This window comes from Nicotiana tabacum, chromosome 14, assembly GCF_000715075.1.
Source record: "Nicotiana tabacum cultivar K326 chromosome 14, ASM71507v2, whole genome shotgun sequence".
In the NCBI taxonomy this organism is placed as follows: domain Eukaryota; kingdom Viridiplantae; phylum Streptophyta; class Magnoliopsida; order Solanales; family Solanaceae; genus Nicotiana; species Nicotiana tabacum.
In genome coordinates, this window is record NC_134093.1 from 23,361,623 (window position 1) to 23,384,950 (window position 23,328).

General features: G+C 34.1%; 3 protein-coding genes across 6 annotated transcripts; 2 read left to right on the top strand and 1 right to left on the bottom strand.

Moving 5' to 3' along the window:
• The first annotated feature begins 484 nt into the window (after positions 1-484).
• On the top strand, positions 485-4,413 carry LOC107825372 (uncharacterized). Of its 4 annotated transcripts, none has more exons than XR_001657048.2 (5): positions 485-943; positions 1,786-1,885; positions 3,124-3,228; positions 3,343-3,399; positions 3,482-4,413. XR_001657048.2 is itself a non-coding variant. In XM_075229412.1 (4 exons), exons 1-4 carry the CDS (start codon positions 623-625, stop codon positions 3,557-3,559), a joined length of 561 nt encoding a protein of 186 aa, XP_075085513.1. In that variant the 5' UTR covers positions 489-622; the 3' UTR covers positions 3,560-4,413. The 4 variants fall into 4 exon arrangements, 1 of the variants encoding a protein (XP_075085513.1); XR_012698575.1 differs by lacking the exon at positions 1,786-1,885 and having other exon boundaries at positions 489-943; positions 3,482-3,681; positions 3,874-4,413; XR_012698576.1 differs by lacking the exon at positions 1,786-1,885 and having other exon boundaries at positions 489-943; positions 3,482-3,681; positions 3,878-4,413.
• Positions 4,414-5,135: 722 nt separating this feature from the next.
• On the bottom strand, positions 5,136-9,947 carry LOC107825373 (NADH dehydrogenase [ubiquinone] 1 alpha subcomplex subunit 13-B). Its single transcript, XM_016652223.2, has 3 exons — positions 9,645-9,947; positions 5,749-5,820; positions 5,136-5,647 (listed from the first exon to the last, which is right to left on the bottom strand). Exons 1-3 carry the CDS (start codon positions 9,857-9,859, stop codon positions 5,503-5,505), a joined length of 432 nt encoding a protein of 143 aa, XP_016507709.1. The 5' UTR covers positions 9,860-9,947; the 3' UTR covers positions 5,136-5,502.
• Positions 9,948-17,469: 7,522 nt separating this feature from the next.
• LOC107825374 (chaperonin CPN60-2, mitochondrial) lies at positions 17,470-23,033 on the top strand. The gene is made up of 18 exons (XM_016652224.2): positions 17,470-17,689; positions 17,795-17,819; positions 17,919-18,050; positions 19,425-19,584; positions 19,697-19,872; positions 20,122-20,217; positions 20,598-20,702; positions 20,830-20,916; positions 21,000-21,089; positions 21,177-21,257; positions 21,348-21,416; positions 21,535-21,612; positions 21,705-21,800; positions 21,956-22,055; positions 22,145-22,248; positions 22,385-22,490; positions 22,574-22,652; positions 22,744-23,033. Exons 1-18 carry the CDS (start codon positions 17,652-17,654, stop codon positions 22,847-22,849), a joined length of 1,728 nt encoding a protein of 575 aa, XP_016507710.1. The 5' UTR covers positions 17,470-17,651; the 3' UTR covers positions 22,850-23,033.
• Positions 23,034-23,328: the final 295 nt, after the last annotated feature.

Sequence of the window (23,328 nt, forward strand, 5' to 3'; positions counted from 1 at the left end):
ATGTTCAATTTTGTAAGAAGTAGAAACACATCAACTATAGGTTCAAAATCGAAATTTGAAATATCCAAACCGATTAATTCGAAATTAAACTTAAAAAATCTGATCCAATCCAAATTTATTTGGATCATAATATCTTAAATCCGAAAATCGAAATTCAAAATATCCAAACCGATTATGAAATTTTATTTGATTGGATACGAAAGTCAAGAAAAAATTAATTTTTAAAATTTCTAGTTTAAAATAATTCATAAAAATATGTGTGGCTTTAAATTATTTTGTTAGAATATAAAAAAAATAAAATTAAATTATTTTTATATATAAAAAAATATATTAATTTTGGAATAGAATAAAATTTTTATAGTTCATGTCTTTGTGATTTAACCCAAAAACAAAAAAGGAACACGTAAACGTTGACTGGCGCGTTCTTTCACAACTAACTCCCCCACCCCCAACACAAATACCCAAACAAATACCAAACCCACCGCCCCAGAAAAGTATACATATCCGTCGACGCTTTGTCATCCCATTTAGAGGCCAAACGAAAAGGCCTCAATAAGAAAGTGATCATCTCATCTCAAGATTCTTGATTTTCTAGACACCTTTTTACTCATTATATTTTCAAATGACAGAACCCAAAAGCTCCTGTAGTAAAGAATATTTTGAAGATGGGTTTTGCTCTTCTGATGATAAAGGTGGAATTTTTGAGGATGGAGTTGAAGAGAAAGTGAAAAAGAAGAAGAAGAAGGAGAAGAAGAGGAATCAACAGAGAATAATTAGTGAAGAAAAGGGTGATAATTTGATGAGAGATCCACTAATTTTACTTGGATCAGATATTATGTTGATGATTTTGAGCTGTCTTGACGCACGCAGCGTGGCACTTTCTCTCCTTGTGTCACGCGGTTGGCGTGCTGTTGCTTCTTCTGATAACATTTGGAGCTCAAAGGTTTGATCTTTATCTTCTTTCTTATGCTTATTACACCACATTAGGCTTCATTTCATGTCAATTACTTAGGCAATTTTTTGCTGTAAGACTGGTTTAAGAGCTCTCTAATTTTGTTATGCTTTGTGTCCTGTGGTTGGTTAAAGTTGCTTTTTTTGATTTACTACTTGTTTTACAAAATCTTGAGCCGAGTCGTAAACAACATCTCTACCTTTTAGGTTCATTTCATGTCAATACTTAGGCAATTTTTTGCTTCAAGACTGGGTTAAGAGCTCTCTAATTTTGGTTATGCTGTGTCATGTGGTTGGTATAAAGTTTTTTTTATTGATTTACTACTAGTTTTACAAAATCTTGAGCCGAGAGTCTGTCGTAAACAACACATGTGGTTGGTGTAAAGTTGCTTTTATTGATTTACTGCTTGTTTTACAAAATCTTGAGCCGAGGGTCTATCGAAAACAGTATATTTACCTTTTAGGTTCATTTCATGTCAATACTTAGGCAATTTTTTGCTTTAAGACTGGGTTAAGAGCTCTCTAATTTTGTTATGCTTTGTGTCCTGTGGTTGGTATAAAGTTGCTTTTATTAATTTACTACTTGTTTTACAAAATCTTGAGTCGAGGGTATATCGTAAACAGCTTATCTACCTTTCCAGGTAGGGTAAGGTCAGCGTTCACACTACCCTGCCCAGACCCTACTTGTGGGATTATGCTGAGTTTGTTGTTATTGTTGTTGTTATTGTATTTGTCTTACAAAAATTGCTATATCAAAGTATGACCTTTTAGTATTTTGGCAATTTTAGGAGTAGCTAACAATTGGATTATTGGTGGGTCAATTTTTGTTTGTAGGTTGTCCTCTGGCCATTTTTCTAGTTGGTTTATTGGGAAGACGATAAATTGTTGAAGATCAATTGTCTCTTTTGTTTCTTGCTCTTAATTGCTTTATGAGGTACTGCAACATGGATTTTTTGAAGAGCTTTCTTTAGATTAAATCTTCTTTTATTGATGAAGAACGTTAAAATCTTCTTTTGACCGTCTCTGCTTGTAAGACAGTGCAAAATTATATGAAAAAACATAGTCTTGGTGCTTCTCCTTGCCCATTTGATCTGGGAATTTAGCTCTGTAAAGGATACACATTGAGCTCTCCTAGGTTGATAATTACAATACCGGGGACGGATTTTCCTAGGTTAGCGAAAATTCAATCAGCCAGTTGGCAAAAAGTTGAAAAGGAATCTGCTTTATTGCATCACGAATCATATAAAGCATATGCTGCCAATACAATCTAATTAGGCTCTTAGCAAGGCAAAGGTTTTAGTTTGGTATATGGCCTTCTTAAAGCTGAGAAGATTAATGTGGCTATGAACCAGGTGTTGGGGGGGTTGAGTTCCTCTTTGCCAACAATCAGCCCGAAATGAAGTACCTTTCTCTCTAGTGGGTTGAAAAACTATGATCGGGATGTCCCAAAAGAACGATCTAGTGGTTAAGGTATGGGAATAACAATTTGAGACCCTAGATTCGAACCCCAACTATAACACTTGGTGTGAGTTCATCTACTTCAGCTTTGGTGGTAGGGTTACTTTTGTGACCTATGTTTGTGGGTTGGACTCGATCAATTGAAGTGCGAGCAAGCTACTTCGTACGTCACAATCATGACTGGGTTATAGTCTGCTATGGAGCACATAAATCTGAAATGTTCTCATAGAAAATCACGACTCATTACCCATGAGTTTCTACTCTCCTTTTGGGGAGTTCGAGTTGCTTTAACTAATTGTAGTACTTGAGTTGCGGGTTTTAACCAGCGCAGCTTTTGCTTCTCGGCATTGGTTATTGCAATTCCCATTGCCTTGAGAGCCTTGTTCCAGAATACTGATTGAAGATTAGCAATCTTAGTTTGGAGAGTTTCCATTTGCGACACGTTACTGTGTTAGGAAGAATTAGAACAATGTGATCCCTTTTTTGTCTTGGGTCCATCTAAGTTCCTGAAAAGTGATATAAGCTTTGCTCAGTATTTGTTGTTCCTCCTGTTACATGTTAATAATCCGGAGTTCATCTTCTGTAAATTGATGTTATCGTTTGCCATCTGCTCTCGTAAAATGTCTATTTAAGACTAAGAATAGATCACGTCATGTGCACATTTAATTACAAATTCTCTGCAAGATCAATGACTTCTTGTGCATCTCTCTGTAGTGCGATGAATTATGGCATGACAAAGCACATTTACCTCGGGTAGCGAAAATGAATGGATTGTCAAAGTTGGCTGCTTACTCATTGTCGGTAATGGATGGTGAACGTGTGAGTATTACTATTCTCTCGGTCTTTAGCACTAGCATATACAAAATCATTCTCTTAATTATTATTCTTTTTGGTTCATTAACCAACTTCTTTTTCATACATCATGTATCTTAGAAGCGAGTAACAAAGGAGGATTTATGTGATCATGCGTGGGAGTTCCATTTCACCGAGGTATGAATTGAAATGCTTATTTCATATTTATCCTTTCTAAGTGTTACCTGGATTAACTTACTAATTTGAACTCTATGACTAGGCATTATCCAACCCCATATATGTCATGCATGGATGCAGCTCGCACCAAATTGAGTTAGTAGAACTTGTACGTGCTTGAGAACACATAAATCTGTGCAACTGCTGTCCAAACATCCAATTTTTTATGATCTCCTCTGTGGCAAGCACAATAACTTAATTACAAGAGGGATCGGTCACTTTGCGTAGCTTTGCAAGTGGTTGGTAAGAAATTAAAATGGTTACTTTCTTTAGTCATTTCTTTCCACTGCTTGTTCTTCGCAAAAATATCTACTGCTTTATTACTGTCCCTGGTCAGTTTCATAGGGCTTCTCTTCCTTTCCCTAGTTTCCTGTCATAGGGTTAGGACATTAGCATAATCATTATGTGAAATGCAACCTAATAAAGACTCCTCAGGCAGCCCCGGAATATTGGCGAATGCTCGACCCCTACTGGAACGGGACAGGACCTCCCATGCGCCGTTATTTCCTTCCAGATGGAAGTCAGACTGCAGAACCAGATGACAAGGTATGGGGCGGTCATGAGTCTTGCTACTCCATAGTAACTAGCTTGCTTGCAGATGGAAAAATACGACAACACTATGTGAGGATTAACCGTTGGCCACCGATGTATGTGACAAGGAAGAACGATTGGAGCTGGGAAATCTCTAACAACTTGCGTATCTATAGGAGCATCCCTGATGCTGACAAAGAAGATGGAACAGGACCTTTGTTTCTACTTTACTAGCCTCTGCTTTTGAATGTAATAATATGTGCTTTTTTGAAGCAAAACTATGGAAGTGCTTGCTTTGTATTGTGTTAATTTCAATAGAGTTTGTGTTTCTTAGGTGCAGTTTGGAAATTATAGGGCTGTGAATGGAAGACTACCAGTCCTTTTGCAATGTACTCTTTAGACATGATGTTGAGTTTTGGGCTTCTTTTAATTACAATTTCTTGATATTAAGGGCCCGTTTGGACATACAATTTGGTTGAAGATTTTTCCAAAAAAATTTTGTTTTTTTCCGAAATCAACGTTTGTTCATAAAATTTTCAATTTTCACTTTAACATGCATTTTGAAAATTTTCGAAAATTTGAAAAACTGCAAAATTTTCAATTTTCACTTGAAGATGCATTTTGGAAATTTTCGAAAATTTGAAAAACTGCAAAAAGTTGTTTTTCAAATTTTTACTCAAATCACTCACAAAATTTAAAAAACAACTCAAACTGAAATTTATGTCCAAACACAACTCTAAATTTTAAATATCATTTTCACTTAAAAATAATTTTCACCATTTTTTCGAATTTTACAATTCTTATGTCCAAACGCCTACTAAGTCTTCCAAGTTTTAATTGTTGCTACTTTCTAAGATTTTTTCATAAGTGATAAAAATGTATCTAATACTTTTTTCATCGCCTTGAAATTGGGTATCTGGAGGTCTATTTAGTTTGGATTATCAAAATTTCTTCTAATTATGTAAAGAGGATATCAGATAAGTTACCACAATTATACTTTTGTTCAAGTAATACTTGAACAACTCAATTAATCTTAATTGTTTTGGTGAACAAATAGAAATTCATCGTTTCTTTGTGTTAGTCTGAAATTATTAGCTTTCACCATTGAGGGGTTGCAGATACTATTAAAAAGTTGAAAAGGAATTAAGAAATCAAAGCAATAGTAATTAGGAAAACAATCTTTAGTATAGCTCAATATCAGAAACATCCAACAATAGCCACTGCTAGATTTGGCCTCTTGCTATGTTCGGGGTAACTGGAAAAGGGGTTAAGGAAACATTTCCCAGTAACTGAAAAGAAAATCTGAAAATATAGAAACATTGAGAGAACATGGAACTAGCATCGTCTCTGATTATCCTAACTTCCATGAGATAGGAGGGAGAACGCTAACCGCGTTAAAGCAAATAGTGTAACTTCATTCTAAACATTTGCACAGATTTTGCAGATACATTTTATTCCGATGAGGAAAGAAATCCAAAGGAAAGTATGAACTCCACTGAAACAATGCAGTTTTCGTCGTCTCCTGCCAACATATTACCAGACATCAGGACGAAGCTCTCCGGTTGCTGGAGGCATCCATTTCCCAGAGTTGTAAACACTTTCACCAACTTTCCAACCGGGAACATCCTTCATGATTCTCGCCTCTTCTTCAAGATACTTCTTCCACTCTTTAACGAATCTGAATAAGCAAAGAAAGCAATAGCATAAACAAAAACAGGGCCAGACTAGAATAAGTAAACATGAGCCTGAAATGGGAAAAAAATAATTAAAGCAGCTAACCTTTCATCCTCTTCAGCTTGAAGCATGGGCAAGATAGCCCTGCGAGCAGCATATTTTTCTTCCTTTATTACCCTACATAATAATGCAAATATCATCAAAACCTTATTTTAAGCAAATTTGTGGTCGTCGTTGATTTCAGAACCACTGAGCTACGAGAGCACGTCTTCCAATACATAGAAGGGAGTTTTAGGAACATCCTAGTTTAAACAAGTTTTCCAAGTCCCTCCAAGAAACACTGTATCAGAGAGCTCAGGGTCCTAATTTCTCAGACCATAACTAATTAATGATCTCATTAACTTTAAGCTGCTAAGAAAAAATGGACCATAGACCTGATGCAACTCCAAACGCTAGCTGATGAGGTGAGAACTGGACAAGACCATAATAGGACTACAATCATACCATTAACCAATGCTCGGGACTAGATACTAGGAGACGGATAACATAACATCAATGATGTGCCTAGATCTGGTAAGAGAAATGAATTGTTGACTTGACTCAACTTCAAACTATAAATGACATCTCCAATTAAAATAAAAAAGGGAACGTGATAAATCCCTAATTAAATTTTGTAATCCTCCAAACAAAAAAGGAAGCATGATAAATCCTCTTGGAGATCGCAAAAAATAACTCATCAAACAGAACAAATTCTTAAGTGAAGCTCAGTTGCTTCCTATTATAAAATCCTAAGTCACCCACTTTCCCAGTTTAGCTTCCACGAATGCAGCCATATCTTTGGCTCATCTAGACTGAGGCACATATAGGGGTTCACACTGACCTCGGATCTAAAGCCTGCAGTCCTTCATTATACCATTTGCCAAATATAGCCAGAATCTGCATAATGGTTCTCGTTAAGGATTTATTATGATAATCTTCTCTGTGTCGTTAACTGGGAGTCCCTGGACTGGAGGGACTACATAAGGATTTCAGCTAGTTCGTAAGCACTAAGAATTGAAAAGAAAAAAGGAGGCTGTTTCTGGAAAAGTCAAGAAATACTTCTTCAGGGTTTGTCCTCACCAATATATAACTTCTAACTTAGAAAAGTAAGATTCCAGTGCCTAGATGGTCATTTTACATGGAAAAATATCCAAATGTGCTCATACCATTCAGGATTTCCATAATTTTAGGGCCTTGAGAAGGAGGAGGATGGGACGTTGGCTGCTGGCTATTCTTGCTAAATAGACATAAACTACAGATGAACAAGGATTTAAAGAAAAGCATAGTCTAGACAGGACAAAATAATTGAGTCGAAGGCAGTAAATGCATCACAAATTAGCTAAAGAAAATTGATCCTGGCTAAAAGCTAACTTTGACATAGGGAAGTACGACACTATGCTGGGAGATTATCTTTTGCATTAGGAGGAGATTATCATCAATTCACTAATTTTATTCCAGTTTTCGATGTCACAGTCTTGAAGTTATTGGTTTCAGTGTCAGTAGACTTCTTCCTGGACGATAATCATAATCTTTCACAGTAGAAGATTTTAAAATAGTGCCACCTACCCACTCCCCCCAAAAAAGAAAACAAACAAATGTTAAAACAGACAACAAAAGGTAGGCATTTATTAGGAGTATTTATTTTCTACTGATTCTAGGAACCTAATAATACTCTCATACTCACTAAGTTTCATAGCCCTTGGAGCACCAAACAGTCTTTATGTTTCACTAGAGAAAGTCATAATACTCATGCTAGAGAAAAGGGCTTACTTGCTTGGCTATGAGTCTATCCAATTCTTGCAATCCAACTCTTCTCTGGAACTTATCTGGTCTATGCCTCTATGGTGTCTCCATGTTCAAGTCTTCGACCCTTCTCCTATTCCTTATTCAATATCTCCGCTAGAATACCACTTGAGTGAGAATAAAATTTCAGATTGGACACGAGAATGCAGTTAAGGTATGGCCTTGGACATTGGCTGCTGGACATTGGGTTCTCGATGACCAGAGTAGATCACTAAAATTCCTAACTACCCTAGGCAGTTCACCAAGTATTCTTCTTCAGAAAATACACAACTGAAAAGGCCATAACACGAAAACTGATATGCAATTACCTCAAAGGCTTTTTTTTTATCAAAAAAGAATATTATTTTTTTTTTTTTTTTTTTTTGGAGAAGGAACCTCAAAGGTTTTCCTATTAGCAGAGGAGTCTTCATTGGCCAAATTCATATCTATAAGATCTATAGTCACTGCAAGCTGCTCCAAGACAATGGCTGGGGTTTGTCTATCCCAGAGAAGACTCCGATCTAGGAAGTATTTAAGGATGGAATACATTTAGTTCAATGATTTGAACATAAAAATGGTATGGGGACATATGATTGGCTAGAGATGTTTACTATATGTGAATGTGCTAACCAAAGGTCCATCTCATGCAGATTCTAGAAGAACCAGAATGTGTTAAGGAGAATAATACATTCCATTGAACTTTTTTTAATTCAAGATAATACAATCAATTGAACTAACCAAAACAACTCAAAAGTTCTGAAAATCCAGAATACCCCTTGGAGTTGAAGCAAAAAAAATTCCACCTACCGTGAGGATCCTGATTTCTAAGACCTGTGAGAGTATGAGGGACAATCACAGTCAACATGCCACATTATGTACTAGCTTGAATATGCTGATCAGATAATCAACACACCATAAACTAGCTTCAACTAATCAAAACAGTTTTGCCGAGAACTTTCTGAGCTGGGGAACTAAATAGGTGTAAGGAACCAAATTCTTTAAGTAGCAAACGATATTTACTTCTAAATGTCTTTATGAAATAAAATGGTATGTTTCCAATGCTTGACATTTCTATAGCTCAGCCTACTTCATGTAAAGTTCATGAGAGTTTCTTCAAAGACAAAAGCATCCTGGGTTAAGCCAGTCCGTTTCCCCCTCATCCAAATAACTAGTTTAGTCTTCCACAAGATTAATGAATCTTCTGTAATCTATCATTCTTGCTGGCTTATACAGATTAAAGGTCTAAAACCTGACTCACAGAGCAGAAGCAGGCACCATGGGAAAATTTGATCAACAAAAGAGCACTTGAACGCATGTCGAGCACCATCTTATCTATTCTAATACTAAAGACAACCTATTCCACACTCACAATGTCACAGTTTGGACACGAAATTTAACATCGTCCCTCAAAACTACCCTCATTATTCCAGTACCAAGTACCAAAACAAAGCAGCACAGATAAGAAACTCATGGGGAAAAAAAAGATTTGCAACCACCAGCAGAGATCAAAAGCCTAGATCATCACCGATTTCAACTCTGTCTTTTACCGTTCTTGAATTCAAAACACGATATCGTTCTCAACATGAATCACAACCTAATTATACACTTTTTAACAGAATCAGCGTATGTTTAACCTTTTCTTCAATATAATTCACTTACCAATTCAAACAAAGTGTCAAATTTCACTACCTTTATCAAACAAATTGAACGAAAAAGAACAAAACTCTTAGCTCAAATCAACCAATGCACACAAATTTAATAACATTTTTAAGGTTCACGAAGAATCACAAAATAAACACATCCACCTCAAATTAAGACAAAATAAGCACACCAAATGAATTCTTTTGACCAAAAAAAAACAAGAAATTCACACCTACGCCTCTTATTTCCTATGCCAACTTGGTACATACCTCGAAAGGAACAACTTTCACATAATCAACAAAAATTAAGATACACCCAGCTCAAATCAAGACAAAATAAACACACCCAAAAGGCTTTTTCCACAAAAAACAACATATCTACACTTCTTATTTCCAATTCCAACTTGGTACATACCTCAAAAGGAACAAACTTTCACATAATCAACAAAAATCAAGAGACGCCCAGATCAAATCAAGACAAAATAAACATACCCAAATGGTTTTCTTTTTATTTCACAAAATAAAAAAATTGTTTCATACCTACGCTTCTTGTTTCCAACGCCGACTTGGTACATACCCCAAGAGAAAGCACCAAAAGCAGTAAGGAAAATAGCCAAAGCACTTGGACCGGTGTTAGGGATTCGACGAGCGAATCGAACCGGTGCAAAACCGCCCGGTGGTGGACCGTCTTGCAATAAAGGCATGTCTTTCACACTAGCCATTCCGGCTTTCTTCCTTATCATTGCCTCCGTCATTTTTGTTTCCTCTACTGTGTGATTTAGAACACTGTTTTTTGGGAGCTGTTTTGAGGGTTTGGAACAATGGAGAAATACTGCGATGTGGAAATGGTTGAGAGAAGAGAGATGAATGGTACTGTGGGCCCGGGGTGAGGATATTAACCAATAAAAGTTTGCCATGTGGCTTGCCTCTGCGGGTGATATTGTGAATGCTCACTGCCTAAGTGATCGTAAAATTTGCTTATTTTGAAATAATCTTTTTAATGAAGATTTTAGAAAGAATTTTTTCTTTGAAATATAGTGATTGACAAAATTACATAAGAAAGTTTTTGCTAGTAATAGAGATTCATAGAAACAGATGGTATTTGGCTAAATCTTTTTAATAATGAAATAATATATCAGACGAAAAGAATGTGTTTAATTTTCAAATAAAATTTAGGGATTACGTGCAAATTATTTCAAGCATTACAGTGGAAATAAAAAGAAAATAACATGATAGTAAAAACAAACAATAAAAAATTAAATTAACAAGGATAATTTAAAATATAAATTTACTATAAAAATATTTGTCTTGAAAATTTAATTTTTAGCTTCTGCTTCTCATAGGAAGTTAGAATTTGTAATTTCTTCCAACAAAAACTTTGCTTTGGTTGCTCAAAAGCACTTCTCCCCTTGATAAAAATCTCAAAATTTCAAGAAGTACATTTCTTGACCCAAAAAAATTGCTTTTCGGCCTCCCAAAAGCTGGGCCAAACAGCTCTTAGTCCATTGGAATTTTATGCCCAACATGATCCTAATGTCACTTTTATCAAATTATAACAAGTTCGCAAGTGCAACTAGCAACAGCTCACAACCTCACACTATTGCAAATCCACACGGACGCTAAATAGGTAATTAGCATGCTTACTAGTACATTCACAATACACTCACACTTGCTTAATGATTGCAGACCCTTAATCCAGACATTAAGTGATACGGCCATAATCCACACTTACATGGAGCTGAACACATTAGCTGATAGACTAGCACATTTTGGAATGGAAATGAAGGGCAGCAATATCACCTTTTTGCCAACTCCACCACACTTTCTACTAGAAGATCCTCTTGAAGACAAATGGGGATGTCGCAAACTTAGGCATATTCCTACAACAAATCCTACACCAACAGGATCACCAGTAGCTTTTTGTAACTCTTTTGATGTAGCTTCCGGTAGTAACAACACACAAACACTTTTTTGTAATAGAGCAGTAGTTCAACATGGTGCTCATCATCCACCTACCAACAACAACAGTAATGTTGTTCCAACTTTTTGTATAACTGCGTCTTCACAGATGATCCATGTAATCCATCGTTAATTAATAGAATGTACTCTTTCAAACCAACAAAAAAAAAATTGTAACTGTATCTTTGTCTTTAAGTGTGATTATAGTAGACTCCCTCCTCAAGTCAACCCCATAAGCATCTTGTCGCGGAACTTAAGTCCCTTATTCTTTTCTCGATTATTATGTCATCTCGTCACATGTGATTTTTGAGCTTATGTGGTACAAGGTACGATGCATATCAAAATAACTGTGAGAATGCAATATTTAGTGACAGTTATGTCAACTTATTTCAAGTACTATCTCTATGACACATCTCTTTTCATTATAATGCATGACAATCTCAATATTCCACTGTCTTTTTGAATTACAATCGGCGAATTATGCTAAGGCGCGTTATTTTTCATGCAATGTGTTACTGTCGTAGATAGTTAGGCCTCATACCTGATGTCATGTTCTCTCTGAATGGGTCGCGGCTCATCTACTGACTCATACTGATATTCGATTAAAAAAAAGATACCAATCACGATTTTCTATCATTTGTGACTATTCACTGTCGTATTGGTACTTATGAGAAAATTCTATCTTTCCCAATCACAATTTTCTATCATTTTATGACTATTCATTGTTTCTTTATACCACGTTTTGCAAATTTTAACAAGATTACGCTGATATAATTTCAAAGATCTTCTTAAAAGTTTTGCTTTATAACACCGAGTTTTCTTGTAATTTACGATATTATGCTATCCTTAATTTGTTCTTTTGATACAATTTAACTCTTCTAATAGTGCATTAGCTAAGAATGCAGCATGTTACTTCATAATTAAACGAATCAACTAGCCAAGTCATACCACACATATTTGAATCATAAAAAATTTAAAGTGAAATACGACACTCGGAACAAAATCAGATTTCCTAACTCAAAAAAAAATAAAAAAAAAGGGGGAGTAGCAAAATTGGATTTGCAGATATACTATTCATTTCCAGATTAGTTTTTGCAAAGAAAAATAAGTTGTAGGTTTTAATGTGCATTTTTCTCTCAATTCAAAACCAAGATTTAAATTGCAATATTCTATCATGTTGTAGACCACCAGCTGGATTTTTTATTTATTTTTTGCTTAAGAAAACACACACACCATTATGTATCTAAGAGTAGGGACATGAGTTAACGTGAATTCATGCTTATTTTCCTAGACCATGTGAATGTTATATTTTTTTTAAATTATTTAAATATATGTGTGCACATCTAAATTCAAAGAGTTTTTGTTGTATAATTATAGGGTGCACATTTACAATTGAAAAATTACTAAAATTGCAAAAAAAATAATTATAAACCTATACTTTAAAAGTATAATGAGTTTGGGGTAAGAACCTAAAGGTTGAATGAGTCAAATTTAATTCTAAATCCCCAATACGCCTATGCACACATTATATATTCTACTAAATTATTATATCTAACAGTTAGAAATATGATTGGAGATTAAGCAGATTTTTCTTCCATCATGGCACTTTAAAAATAATAACCATCTCATTCACATGGCCGAGTCATTCTCAGAACATGAAAAACTTGATACTTCAAGTTAAAAAAGAAATAAAAAGAATTTTAGAAATAAATAAAAGAATAAAGTTGGTGCAACAAATATCAAGGAGGGAATACAAAAAAAAACATGTTATCCTTTCTTGATTGGAATATCAATAAAGGAAAAGGAGCAAAATTGAATTTTTAATAAATATAATTTTCTTCGTAATTAACTTACATATTTTTTATACTAAAAGAGGCATTACTATAATTTAGTCAATTGACATACATAAAATCTATATATATATAATTGAAGGGCATGGGAGAAGTGATGTGGCACTCTCCTAAGCCAGAATTTCAATTTATCTATTTTCTTATTTTTAAACCTTTTTCTATTATTTTGCTTTCTTTCCTCTTATTTGTAAAAATTTTTGCTGTTTCAATTAAAAACTCAAAAGTCACGTCCCTTCCATTAGAACTCTTTTTATTACACTGCCTCTGTTCGATTAAGAAGTCAAAAGCCGTGCCTCTTCATTAATAACTAAACCTCCGTATGTTCCTCTTCTTTCCCATATGCCATAAATCAGTTTATCCTCTTTTCATGGGGTCATGTCGGGAAAAAAATGTAATAGAAACTGCAATTACATATGATACCTCTCTACTTCACTTTCGCTATCAAATAAAACTTGTCTTCACATATTCCTTCTTCAATCATCCTTCATCTCCCTTAGCCAATCCTTTCAATCTAATATTTCCACTTTAACAACAATATATTTTTGTTATCTATCCTTGAGAAATCATCTCCCTTCAAAATTTCGTGGAGTAGCATTTTCCATCAAAATGGAGCAAACTCAGTTTGGATATATAATCCTTAACAGAGAAACAAAAGAAGAATGAAGAGATACTGTGTGTATTTGTCATTGTGAAGATCTCTTCTTTAAGCCTATTACGGTATTACCTACACAGAACATGTCCCTCTTTTTGTCTTTAAATTTTTTCCTTTTTCTCTCTTAGTTTTTTTTCATTTGCCAAAAAAAATACTTCTTAATTCTTCGTCGCTACATACTTTTTGTAAGACAATCTATATATTATTAAAACGAGAGGAAAAATCTATCTCCTTAAGTCAAGTGGTAGCCTAAAAAAAGTCGCATGACATAAGTAGTTAATAATTAGTTATTTAGTTAATAATTAGTTATTATTTATTATTTTTGAATTTAAATATTTATAAATTAATAAAACAAAAATATTTTACAATAAAAAACGAAAATTAAAAAAAAAAATTATCCATTCAAATTGGAGGGTAGTTTCAAGTTGGAATTTTTAAATTATTTAATTTTTTTTTTGTTTTTCTTAATAATTTTTGTTTTTCTTTTTAAAACTACAAAGTTTATTTATTCAGAAAATATTATTGAGAATAATAGAATAAAATATAAAATATATATCTTCTATTATATTATTAAAAGAAAGTGGCATACAAAAATTTAAATAAAGTAATATGCTAATAAAAGTTTCTATTAACAATGAAATAATACTAAATATGAATAATATATATTAAAGAATAATACAAAAAAAAAATTATTTGATGACTATATAAGTCTCTTTAATTTAATAAAGATTTTATTCATTAAAATTCAGATAATATTATTGAGAACAATAGGATAAAATTTAAAATAAAAATATTTAAAGAGTACTAAAATATATATCTATATATTATTAAAATGAGAGAAAAAAGACATCTCCTTAAGTCAAGTGGTAGCCTAGAAAAAAGCCACATGGCATAAGTAATTAATAATTAGTTATTTAGTTAATAATTAGTTATTAGTTATTATTTTTGGATTTAAATATTTATAAAATAATAAAATAAAAATATTTTACAATAAAAAACGAAAATTAACAAAAAACACTGACCATTCAAATTGGAGGGTAGTTTCAAGTTGGAGTTTTTAAATTATTTTAAAATAAAAAACTAAAATTAAAAAAAATAATGGCAATTCAAAATTTCTTTGTTTTTCTTAATAATTTTTGTTTTTATTTTTAAAACTACAAAGTTTATTTATTCTAAAAATATTATTGAGAATAATAGAATCTATATCTATATATTATTAAAAGGAGAGGAAAAAACCATCTTCTTAAGCCAAGTGGTAGCCTAGAAAAAAGTCACATGGCATAAGTAGTTCATAATTAGTTATATAGTTAATAATTGGTTATTAGTTATTGGTTTTGAATTTTAATATTTATAAAATAATAAAATAAAAATATTTTACAGTAAAAAATGAAAATTAACAAAAAACACTGACCATTCAAATTGGAGGGTAGTTTCAAGTTGGAGTTTTTAAATTATTTTAAAATAAAAAACTAAAATTACAAAAAATAATGGCAATTCAAAATTTCTTTGTTTTATTAATAATTTTTGTTTTTCTTTTTAAAACTACAAAGTTTATTTATTCAGAAAATATTATTGAGAATAATAGAATAAAATATAAAATATAAAAATATATATCTTCTATTATAGTATTAAAATAAAGTGGCATACAAAAATTTAAATAAAGTAATATGCTAATAAAAGTTACAATTAACAATGAAATAATACTAAATATGGATAATATAATAAAGAATAATACAAAACAAAAAAGTTGTTCGATGACTATATAAGAGAAATTTAAAATAAAAAATATTTCAACATTAATAAAATATATATATTTTCTCTTATATTACAAAAGAAAGCGTGCAGACAATTTTTTTTTTATTATTGGGTATAGCATATTGACAAATAAGATGAAATTGAAATTTATTAAAACAATATGATCTAATAAGTTCAAAAAAGTTCGATCATAATTTAATTTAATTAATATTAACCGCGCATCGCGCGGGTACAACTACTAGTTTACTAATATAAAAGAGAAATAAAGTTTCGAAAAAATATTTTCTCCCGTAAATAAAGCTTTCTTAAGCGCTACATTATGTATACGTTGTGTGCTCATTAATTTACATATAATTTTTGTTGTCTTTTTTATAGTGTCCTCCCTTTATGACCTTTAATTTGTTTTGACTTTCAATTATATGTAAGTTAACGACAAAGAAAATTATATATATTTGTTGCATCAACTTTATTATTTTGTTTATTTCTAAATAAAAGAAAAATTATACGAAGATAATTTTTAAGGGACTAAAATTATAATTAGGCAATTTTTTAATACAGGAAATACTTTTTTCCTTTTTCTATTTTGTATTATATTCTAAACAATAATTTTCACTACAATATTTTTAAAAGGTAGAATAGCCTAAATGACACTTATACTTGTGCCACTATGTCATGCCGTTCCCCAAACTTATAATTTTTCCAATTGAACACTTACACTCGTTCAAAACTAATTTTCTAAATTCCTCTACCATTGACTGAGCTTATGTGGCACTGACATAGCTGAGATGGACACATTATGAGTAACACACGCGTGTAAAGAGAGTGATACTAGTAATTTTGATTAAAAATGAATTAAACTAAAAAAAAGAAGTAAAGTTAATAAGTTAATCGAAATTACCACCCTCCCCCTCCCAATTTTTTTCTCTTTCTCAGTTTCTCTCACCTTTCTTATCGCCCCCAATCCCTCTTTCCCCTCCCATCTTTTCCCCTCCACATTACTGTAAACAATAGATGAGCATTCAAAATCATAAAACCAGGCAGAAATATACTATTTTTCTTTATTTCTTTAACGAAAGAATCTTTTACATTTCTTATTTCTTTTTCTATTTAATCAAAACCTAACTGATTAGGGTTCCGGCGAGTTTCGTTCCTCCTAGGACGCTGCTTCAGCGTCCTACCCGTGGTAGTAGTGTCACTGATTCCGACGATTCTTTAGGTTGACGAACGGATCTGTTTTGGTTATCGTTGCTGTGTTTCGCTATTTGGAACTGATCACGCTGGAATAATTTATCTGGTGGTCCTTGTTGTTGGTATTTGTACACTTTTCGACGAAACTCATATCCTCGGGAGAACATCCTAGGCTCTGTCTCGTTACTGTTTTTCTATTGCACCTGTTTTGGTTAGGTTGACTGAAATAACTTGGTTAATCAAGGTTACAATTTACCGCTAATGAGTCCGAATCTTTGGGTGTTCACTACCCCAGCGTCTTGTGATTTTTGGCTTAGTGTTCTTGCATATCTTGGATTTTGCTTTATGTTGAAGATTTGCAGCACCTGTGTGCGCTTGCGCGCTTCGGTGTTACTGACTCCCTTAGGAAATCTTTTGTTCCTGGGTGGGATTTTGAAAGGACGATCTTTGCTGGTGGTTAAGAAATGGTTCACGGTGGTTAGATAAAGAAAGATGTTGTAATGGTGGCTATGAGATTGTTTATTGAGTCATTTTGGATTTTTCTTCAAATTTTTTAAAAAATATTAAGAAAATAAATAATGACGTGGAATAATCGATAAAGTGTAAAATGACATGAAATATTAGGTTTGGGTGACCAGTCCTATTTTTCAATAATTTATTTTCCTATGTGGCACTAGTAATGACGTGACATCCTACGTGTAGAATATTATATTACACGCACTGATAGTCTCCTGTCATAAACGTTTATTATACATAATTTTAACGAGTATAAGTGTTCAATTGACAAAATGATAAATTTGGGGACCAACATGACAAAGTGAGAGAACTATAAGTTACATTTAGTCCTGCCCCAAAAAAAAAAAAAGAGAGAGAGAGAGAACTGCTGATTGACATTTTTTTACTCCTATTTTTAAGTTGAAAACCTTTGGAGGCTTAAATCCTTCTTAAACCCTATCTCGTAGTACATACTTTCTTTTTAACAGGATACTGTTAAATATGAAATGAGATAGTAAAACCCTAAAACCCTAGAAGCTGCTTCTTCTAGACCCTTCTCTTTCCTCTCAAAATAAAAGACCTAAAGATCTTCATATTCATCCCCCACTTCTCTCTCTCTCTCACCAGCATTTTCTCAGTAGCAAAAAAATGTATCGTTTTGCAGCAAATCTTGCTTCCAAAGCCAGGTATATATTCATATTCTATATTTTTTTTTAATCTTTTTTTTTTGTTGTGTTAGAAAAACATAATCTTTATTACTTTGACAAATACCCTTTTTCTTGTTTGTACAGAGTTGCAAGAACCAGCACCCAACAAGTGAGTATTTTTTGTAAAGTTGCATTTTTTTTTGTTTACAGATCAAGAAGAGCTGTATTTTGGATTTGTTGTTTAAATGGTTTTTTATTTTCGTTGCAGATTGGTGGAAGGTTAAATTGGAGTAGAAATTATGCTGCAAAGGATATTAGATTTGGAGTTGAAGCTCGGGCTATGATGCTTCAAGGTGTTGAGGAACTTGCTGATGCTGTTAAAGTTACTATGGGTCCAAAGGTGAAATTTTTATTATGTCATTATAAATATTGTTAATTATAAAAGTATTGTGACTTGTATTACTTCTTATATACAGTCAAACCAGTCTCGTTTGTTCCGACATTTGTGGGCTGCTATAGTGAAGTGTTGTTATAGAGGTCATATTACAACATAACATAAAAATTGGTTCCCCGAAAAATTTGGCTTATATAGTGAATGGTTATTAAATAGAGATGTTAAACATATGTTTGACTGCAGTTTCTTATTATGGAAAGTTCTTCAGAATTGACCAAAAGTTGAATAGTTTGAACCTTAGAGGGAATGCTTGTTACTCAAGATTTCATTTGAACTCATGTTAAAAATTTGAACTTTGGTGACATAGTATTGTTTCTACTAAATTAAAGTCACTATGGGTTCAAGGTTGACTTTTTTCTTAACCCCATTAGTGAATATACTCTGTTTGTTCTAATTTATATGTTATTATATCTATCTGGGAAGTGGAACAATTTTTTTTTACTGCAATTGTACATTTATATATATTTTTAGATGTTAATTATAAAAAAACTATTGTGACTTGTAGTACTGTTTATGTTTTTTGACGAAGACTTGCAGTACTGTTTATGTAGCTTTTACGAATGTAAAGTTCGTCAGAATTGCCAAACATTGAATGGTTTGAACCTAAGAGAATACTTGTTACTCATGATTTTAGCAGAACTCCTGCTAATAATCTGAACTTTGGTGACATGCTCTTGTTTTTAGTAAATTATTAATTTCCTACCCGTGTACATTATATATTATATTGTTTTGATGGGTTGTGATGAGACTTTGTTGTCTTTTGTTTGACTTGGTAATTTGTTGGATCTATGCTTCTATCCATACAAAAGTGCAACAATTTCACAGGCATAGGTGCTCAATTCTTTGGAAATGGAAAACATGAATGCAATTATGTAGTCATGTCATTAGTTTCCATCAAACATTAACACTTTGCTGTCTTCAGATGCTCACATGCTTCTTATAGTGTACTGGAAAGTACTCATTAGGGCATACACGACCTAAATGGCATTGTAGAGGGACTTGCCTCAACTGTAAATTGTTATCAGGTTTTCCTGGCTCTGATATTTACCCTGATACGTCAAGTTGTTGATCGCTTCGCTCTCTGGCTGGCAGAACTGGGACATTTCTGGCCGACTCGTTCCCTTGAAGCGAAAGTAGAATTAGTTGCCTTTTTATCACTCCTTGTTCCTGCTAGTCGAACTTGGAGAACACTGGGGCAGCAACATCCTATTTTGCTGACATATTTCTAGGAGATGAGAATGCAATTTACTCCCACTGCATATTTCTGGTGGTAGCTTTATCGTCATGAATGTCAATTGATGTTAGAAGTTTATGGTGTAGGGACGTAATGTGGTGATTGAACAAAGTTGGGGTGCACCCAAAGTAACAAAAGATGGCGTCACTGTCGCAAAAAGTGTTGAATTCAAGGACAAGATAAAAAATGTTGGTGCAAGCCTTGTAAAACAAGTTGCCAATGCCACAAATGATGTTGCTGGTGATGGTAAGTCTTTAGAACTCGTATTGCCTCTGCTGCTGGAGTTTTATGTTCTGTCACTTCGAAAGACTGAATCGATTTTCTGCCCCAGTATAATTGGTGGTTTTGTGTTTTTCAGGTACCACGTGTGCTACAGTCCTCACCCGAGCAATATTTGCTGAAGGATGCAAGTCAGTGGCAGCTGGTATGAATGCAATGGACCTTAGACGGGGTATTACCATGGCTGTAGATTCTGTTGTAACAAACCTGAAAAGCAGAGCACGGATGATCAGCACATCAGAGGAAATTGCACAGGTATCTTTGTCAGTTTTAGTACTTGCACATAAATGTAGCAGTGTTTTGTGGTACTTACACTTCTCTACCTTTTACTGGAAACCATCCTTGAAGGGAATTGATAATAGTTAAAAGGAAGAAAAGCAGAAAGTAACAAATAGCTCCGCGGAGAGATTAAATTAGTCACTGGAGTTGATATAGAAGTCAATCGGCTACTATGTTATGCACTTTTTCCCAAAATATTCTGATATTATTATAATCCTTTGATAGGTTGGGACTATCTCTGCAAATGGAGAAAGAGAAATTGGTGAGCTAATTGCAAAGGCTATGGAGAGAGTAGGCAAGGAGGGAGTCATCACTATCCAAGTAAGTACTTCTACTTTCCATTTATGTATGCGGAGTTTGTACTGGTCTCTGTGGTCCTAAACCAACCTATGTAAGCTTTAAAGCGTGTGTATAAAAGTTGGAAGTTTCTGATTTAATATGCTTTAGGGGTGTAATTGAAGCAAATATTTGTTTACTGACTAACTTAGTGAGACCTGAGCAATTTTGTTGGTGAAAGGGAGAAATTGGGCAATAAATTAAGCAAGATGGAATTTGGATATATTCTTTTGTTGCTCGGTTAAGAAAAACGTCATGTCTTCAATTTGTATAATCCTCTTTGGTGTATACTTCGACTGAGTTGTTGAAGACTTGGTAGTCTTGCTATAAAGGTGTGTAAATAACTCATTTCTATTATCACGCAGGACGGAAAGACACTATTCAATGAGTTGGAAGTTGTTGAAGGGATGAAGCTGGACAGAGGTTACATTTCACCATACTTTATCACAAATCAGAAGAACCAGAAATGTGTATGTCTCTAGTTAGCTAATATTAGTGAAGCTTGCATGAGATTGTATTGCCAGCATGCTTCTCATATTTTGCGCCATGCTTGCTCTTTTCCGTTTGAACTCACTATTCTCTTGATATATCTGGCAGGAACTCGATGACCCACTAATTCTTATTCATGAGAAAAAGATCTCAAGTGTTAATGCTGTTGTGAAAGCATTAGAGTTGGCTCTTAAGGTAATCCCCTTTCTGAGATTATCAATTTGGTTTCGGAGATTGACCATGGAGCTCTCTGTCTTACTCTTACTTCATCTATGCAGAGACAAAGACCCCTCTTAATTGTGGCTGAAGATGTGGACAGTGAAGCACTTGCCACTCTTATTTTGAACAAGCTTCGTGCTGGAATCAAAGTATGTTGCTTATATATTTTACGGTGCTGTTTGTTGTTTAACTTGTCTTCAGTTTGGTGATTGCTTGTTGTCTTTAAATGTTTACAGGTTTGTGCCATCAAAGCACCAGGCTTTGGTGAAAACAGGAAAGCTAATTTGCAAGATCTTGCTATTTTAACTGGAGGCCAAGTGAGAACTTATTTACCATGCTCATGTATAAGATAGTTGATATTTGTCTTAAAGATACCTCAACCAACGTCTCTTACTGCTGTGTGGTAGGTCGTAACAGAAGAGCTTGGATTGAACATTGAAAATGTGGAATTGGAGATGTTGGGATCATGTAAAAAGGTACTTTTGCCGTGCCATTTGGCTGTAGTAGCCATTCCTTTAGTATATCCGTTCTCTTTTGAATGTAAAAGTGCATGAGAAAATCGTGCGTAATGTGATTCCTGTTCGATATTCCTAGGTGGCTATTTCCAAGGATGATACTGTCATTCTTGATGGCGCCGGTGAGAAGAAGTCCATAGAGGAACGATGTGAGCAGGTTTGTCTAGCTTCTGTTTTGCACCAATATCAGTACAAGCACTGCACTTCAGCATGGGGTTGAGCATATACTCGTGCTCTTTGTATTTGCAGATTAGATCAACCATTGAACTGAGCACATCTGATTATGACAAGGAGAAGTTGCAGGAAAGGCTAGCTAAGATTTCAGGAGGTGTGGCTGTGTTAAAGGTATGCCTTTGTTTGCAACTTGTGCAAATGTAGACCTACAAGAAGAATTCAGACTTTCCTTTTAAGTTGAAAGAAGTTGTGACATTGTTAGTTCAGTTGTTATTAAAACATAACTTAGTAGAATATATATTAATTTTAACTAGATTAATTTTCAGATTGGAGGAGCTAGTGAAGCTGAGGTTGGCGAAAAGAAAGATAGAGTCACTGATGCTTTGAATGCCACAAAGGCTGCCGTGGAGGAAGGAATTGTTCCAGGTTATTATACTTCCGTTTCTCATATTCCCAAGCTAACTGGGAATAACTAATTAGTTGGAGATTAATAATGTAGTTTTTCTTTTTTGCAGGTGGTGGTGTTGCTCTTCTTTATGCAGCAAAGGAATTGGATAAATTAGAAACTGCCAACTTTGACCAGAAAATTGGTGTACAGATTATTCAGAATGCTCTAAAGGTTTGCTTGCTTCCTTTATCTCTGCTACTTAAGTCTAGAATATAGCTTCTCGGAAATAGAGTGGTTCAGCTCAAATGTGATGCCCATTTTTGGAAAGTATCTTGAATTGCTAACAACTTATGCTCTGTAATTGCAGACACCTGTACATACAATAGCTTCAAATGCAGGAGTAGAGGGTGCAGTCGTGGTTGGTAAACTGTTGGAGCAGGACGACGCTGATCTTGGATATGATGCTGCCAAAGGTCTTGATCTTCATCTTTTGTCCCGTTTTAATGTATGACTGATCAAACATCCATTTTCTCAGCCGACTGTTTCTATGCAACAGGTGAATATGTGGATATGGTCAGGGCAGGAATCATTGACCCGTTGAAAGTGATCAGGACAGCCTTGGTCGATGCTGCTAGGTTAGCCTACAACACCCTTTGTATTTTCTTGTTCTTTCAGTGTAGACATTGGATTAATGCTAAAGTCCCTATAATGTTGTGTGCCATGCAGCGTGTCGTCTCTTTTGACCACAACCGAAGCTGTTGTTGTCGAGCTTCCCAAGGATGAGAAGGAAACTCCACCAATGGGTGGTGGCATGGGTGGCATGGACTACTAATGGAAAAGCCAAGAATAGTAATTGAAGTTGCTTTGACTTACAATTGGTTAGAACAAATGAAAATAAATTTAGGGGGGTTGCCCATTTTGATGAATCTTTATGAGAAGATAGGCACCCATTGTAACCATAGTAAGAGACTTGTGAATTCATCTATATGTAGGTTGAGAATTTTCCTTTCTGGAAACACAGTTCCCCCCCCCCCCCCCCTTATTTATTTCTACAATTTTACAAGCACCAAAATCTTGCTGTTACCTCGTAGTTGAACTGTTTTATTTCATCTTTCATGAGCCGATGGTCTATCGGAAATAACCTCTTTACCTTCCTAGGCAGGGGTAACGTCTGCACACACACTACCCTTCCTATACTTCACTTGTGGGATTCTATTGGGTTTGTTGTTGTACCCCCTCGTAGCCAAACTGGTAATAGATATTGATATTCATAATTTCTGCTCTTAAAATAAGAAGATATTCAAAAATTCT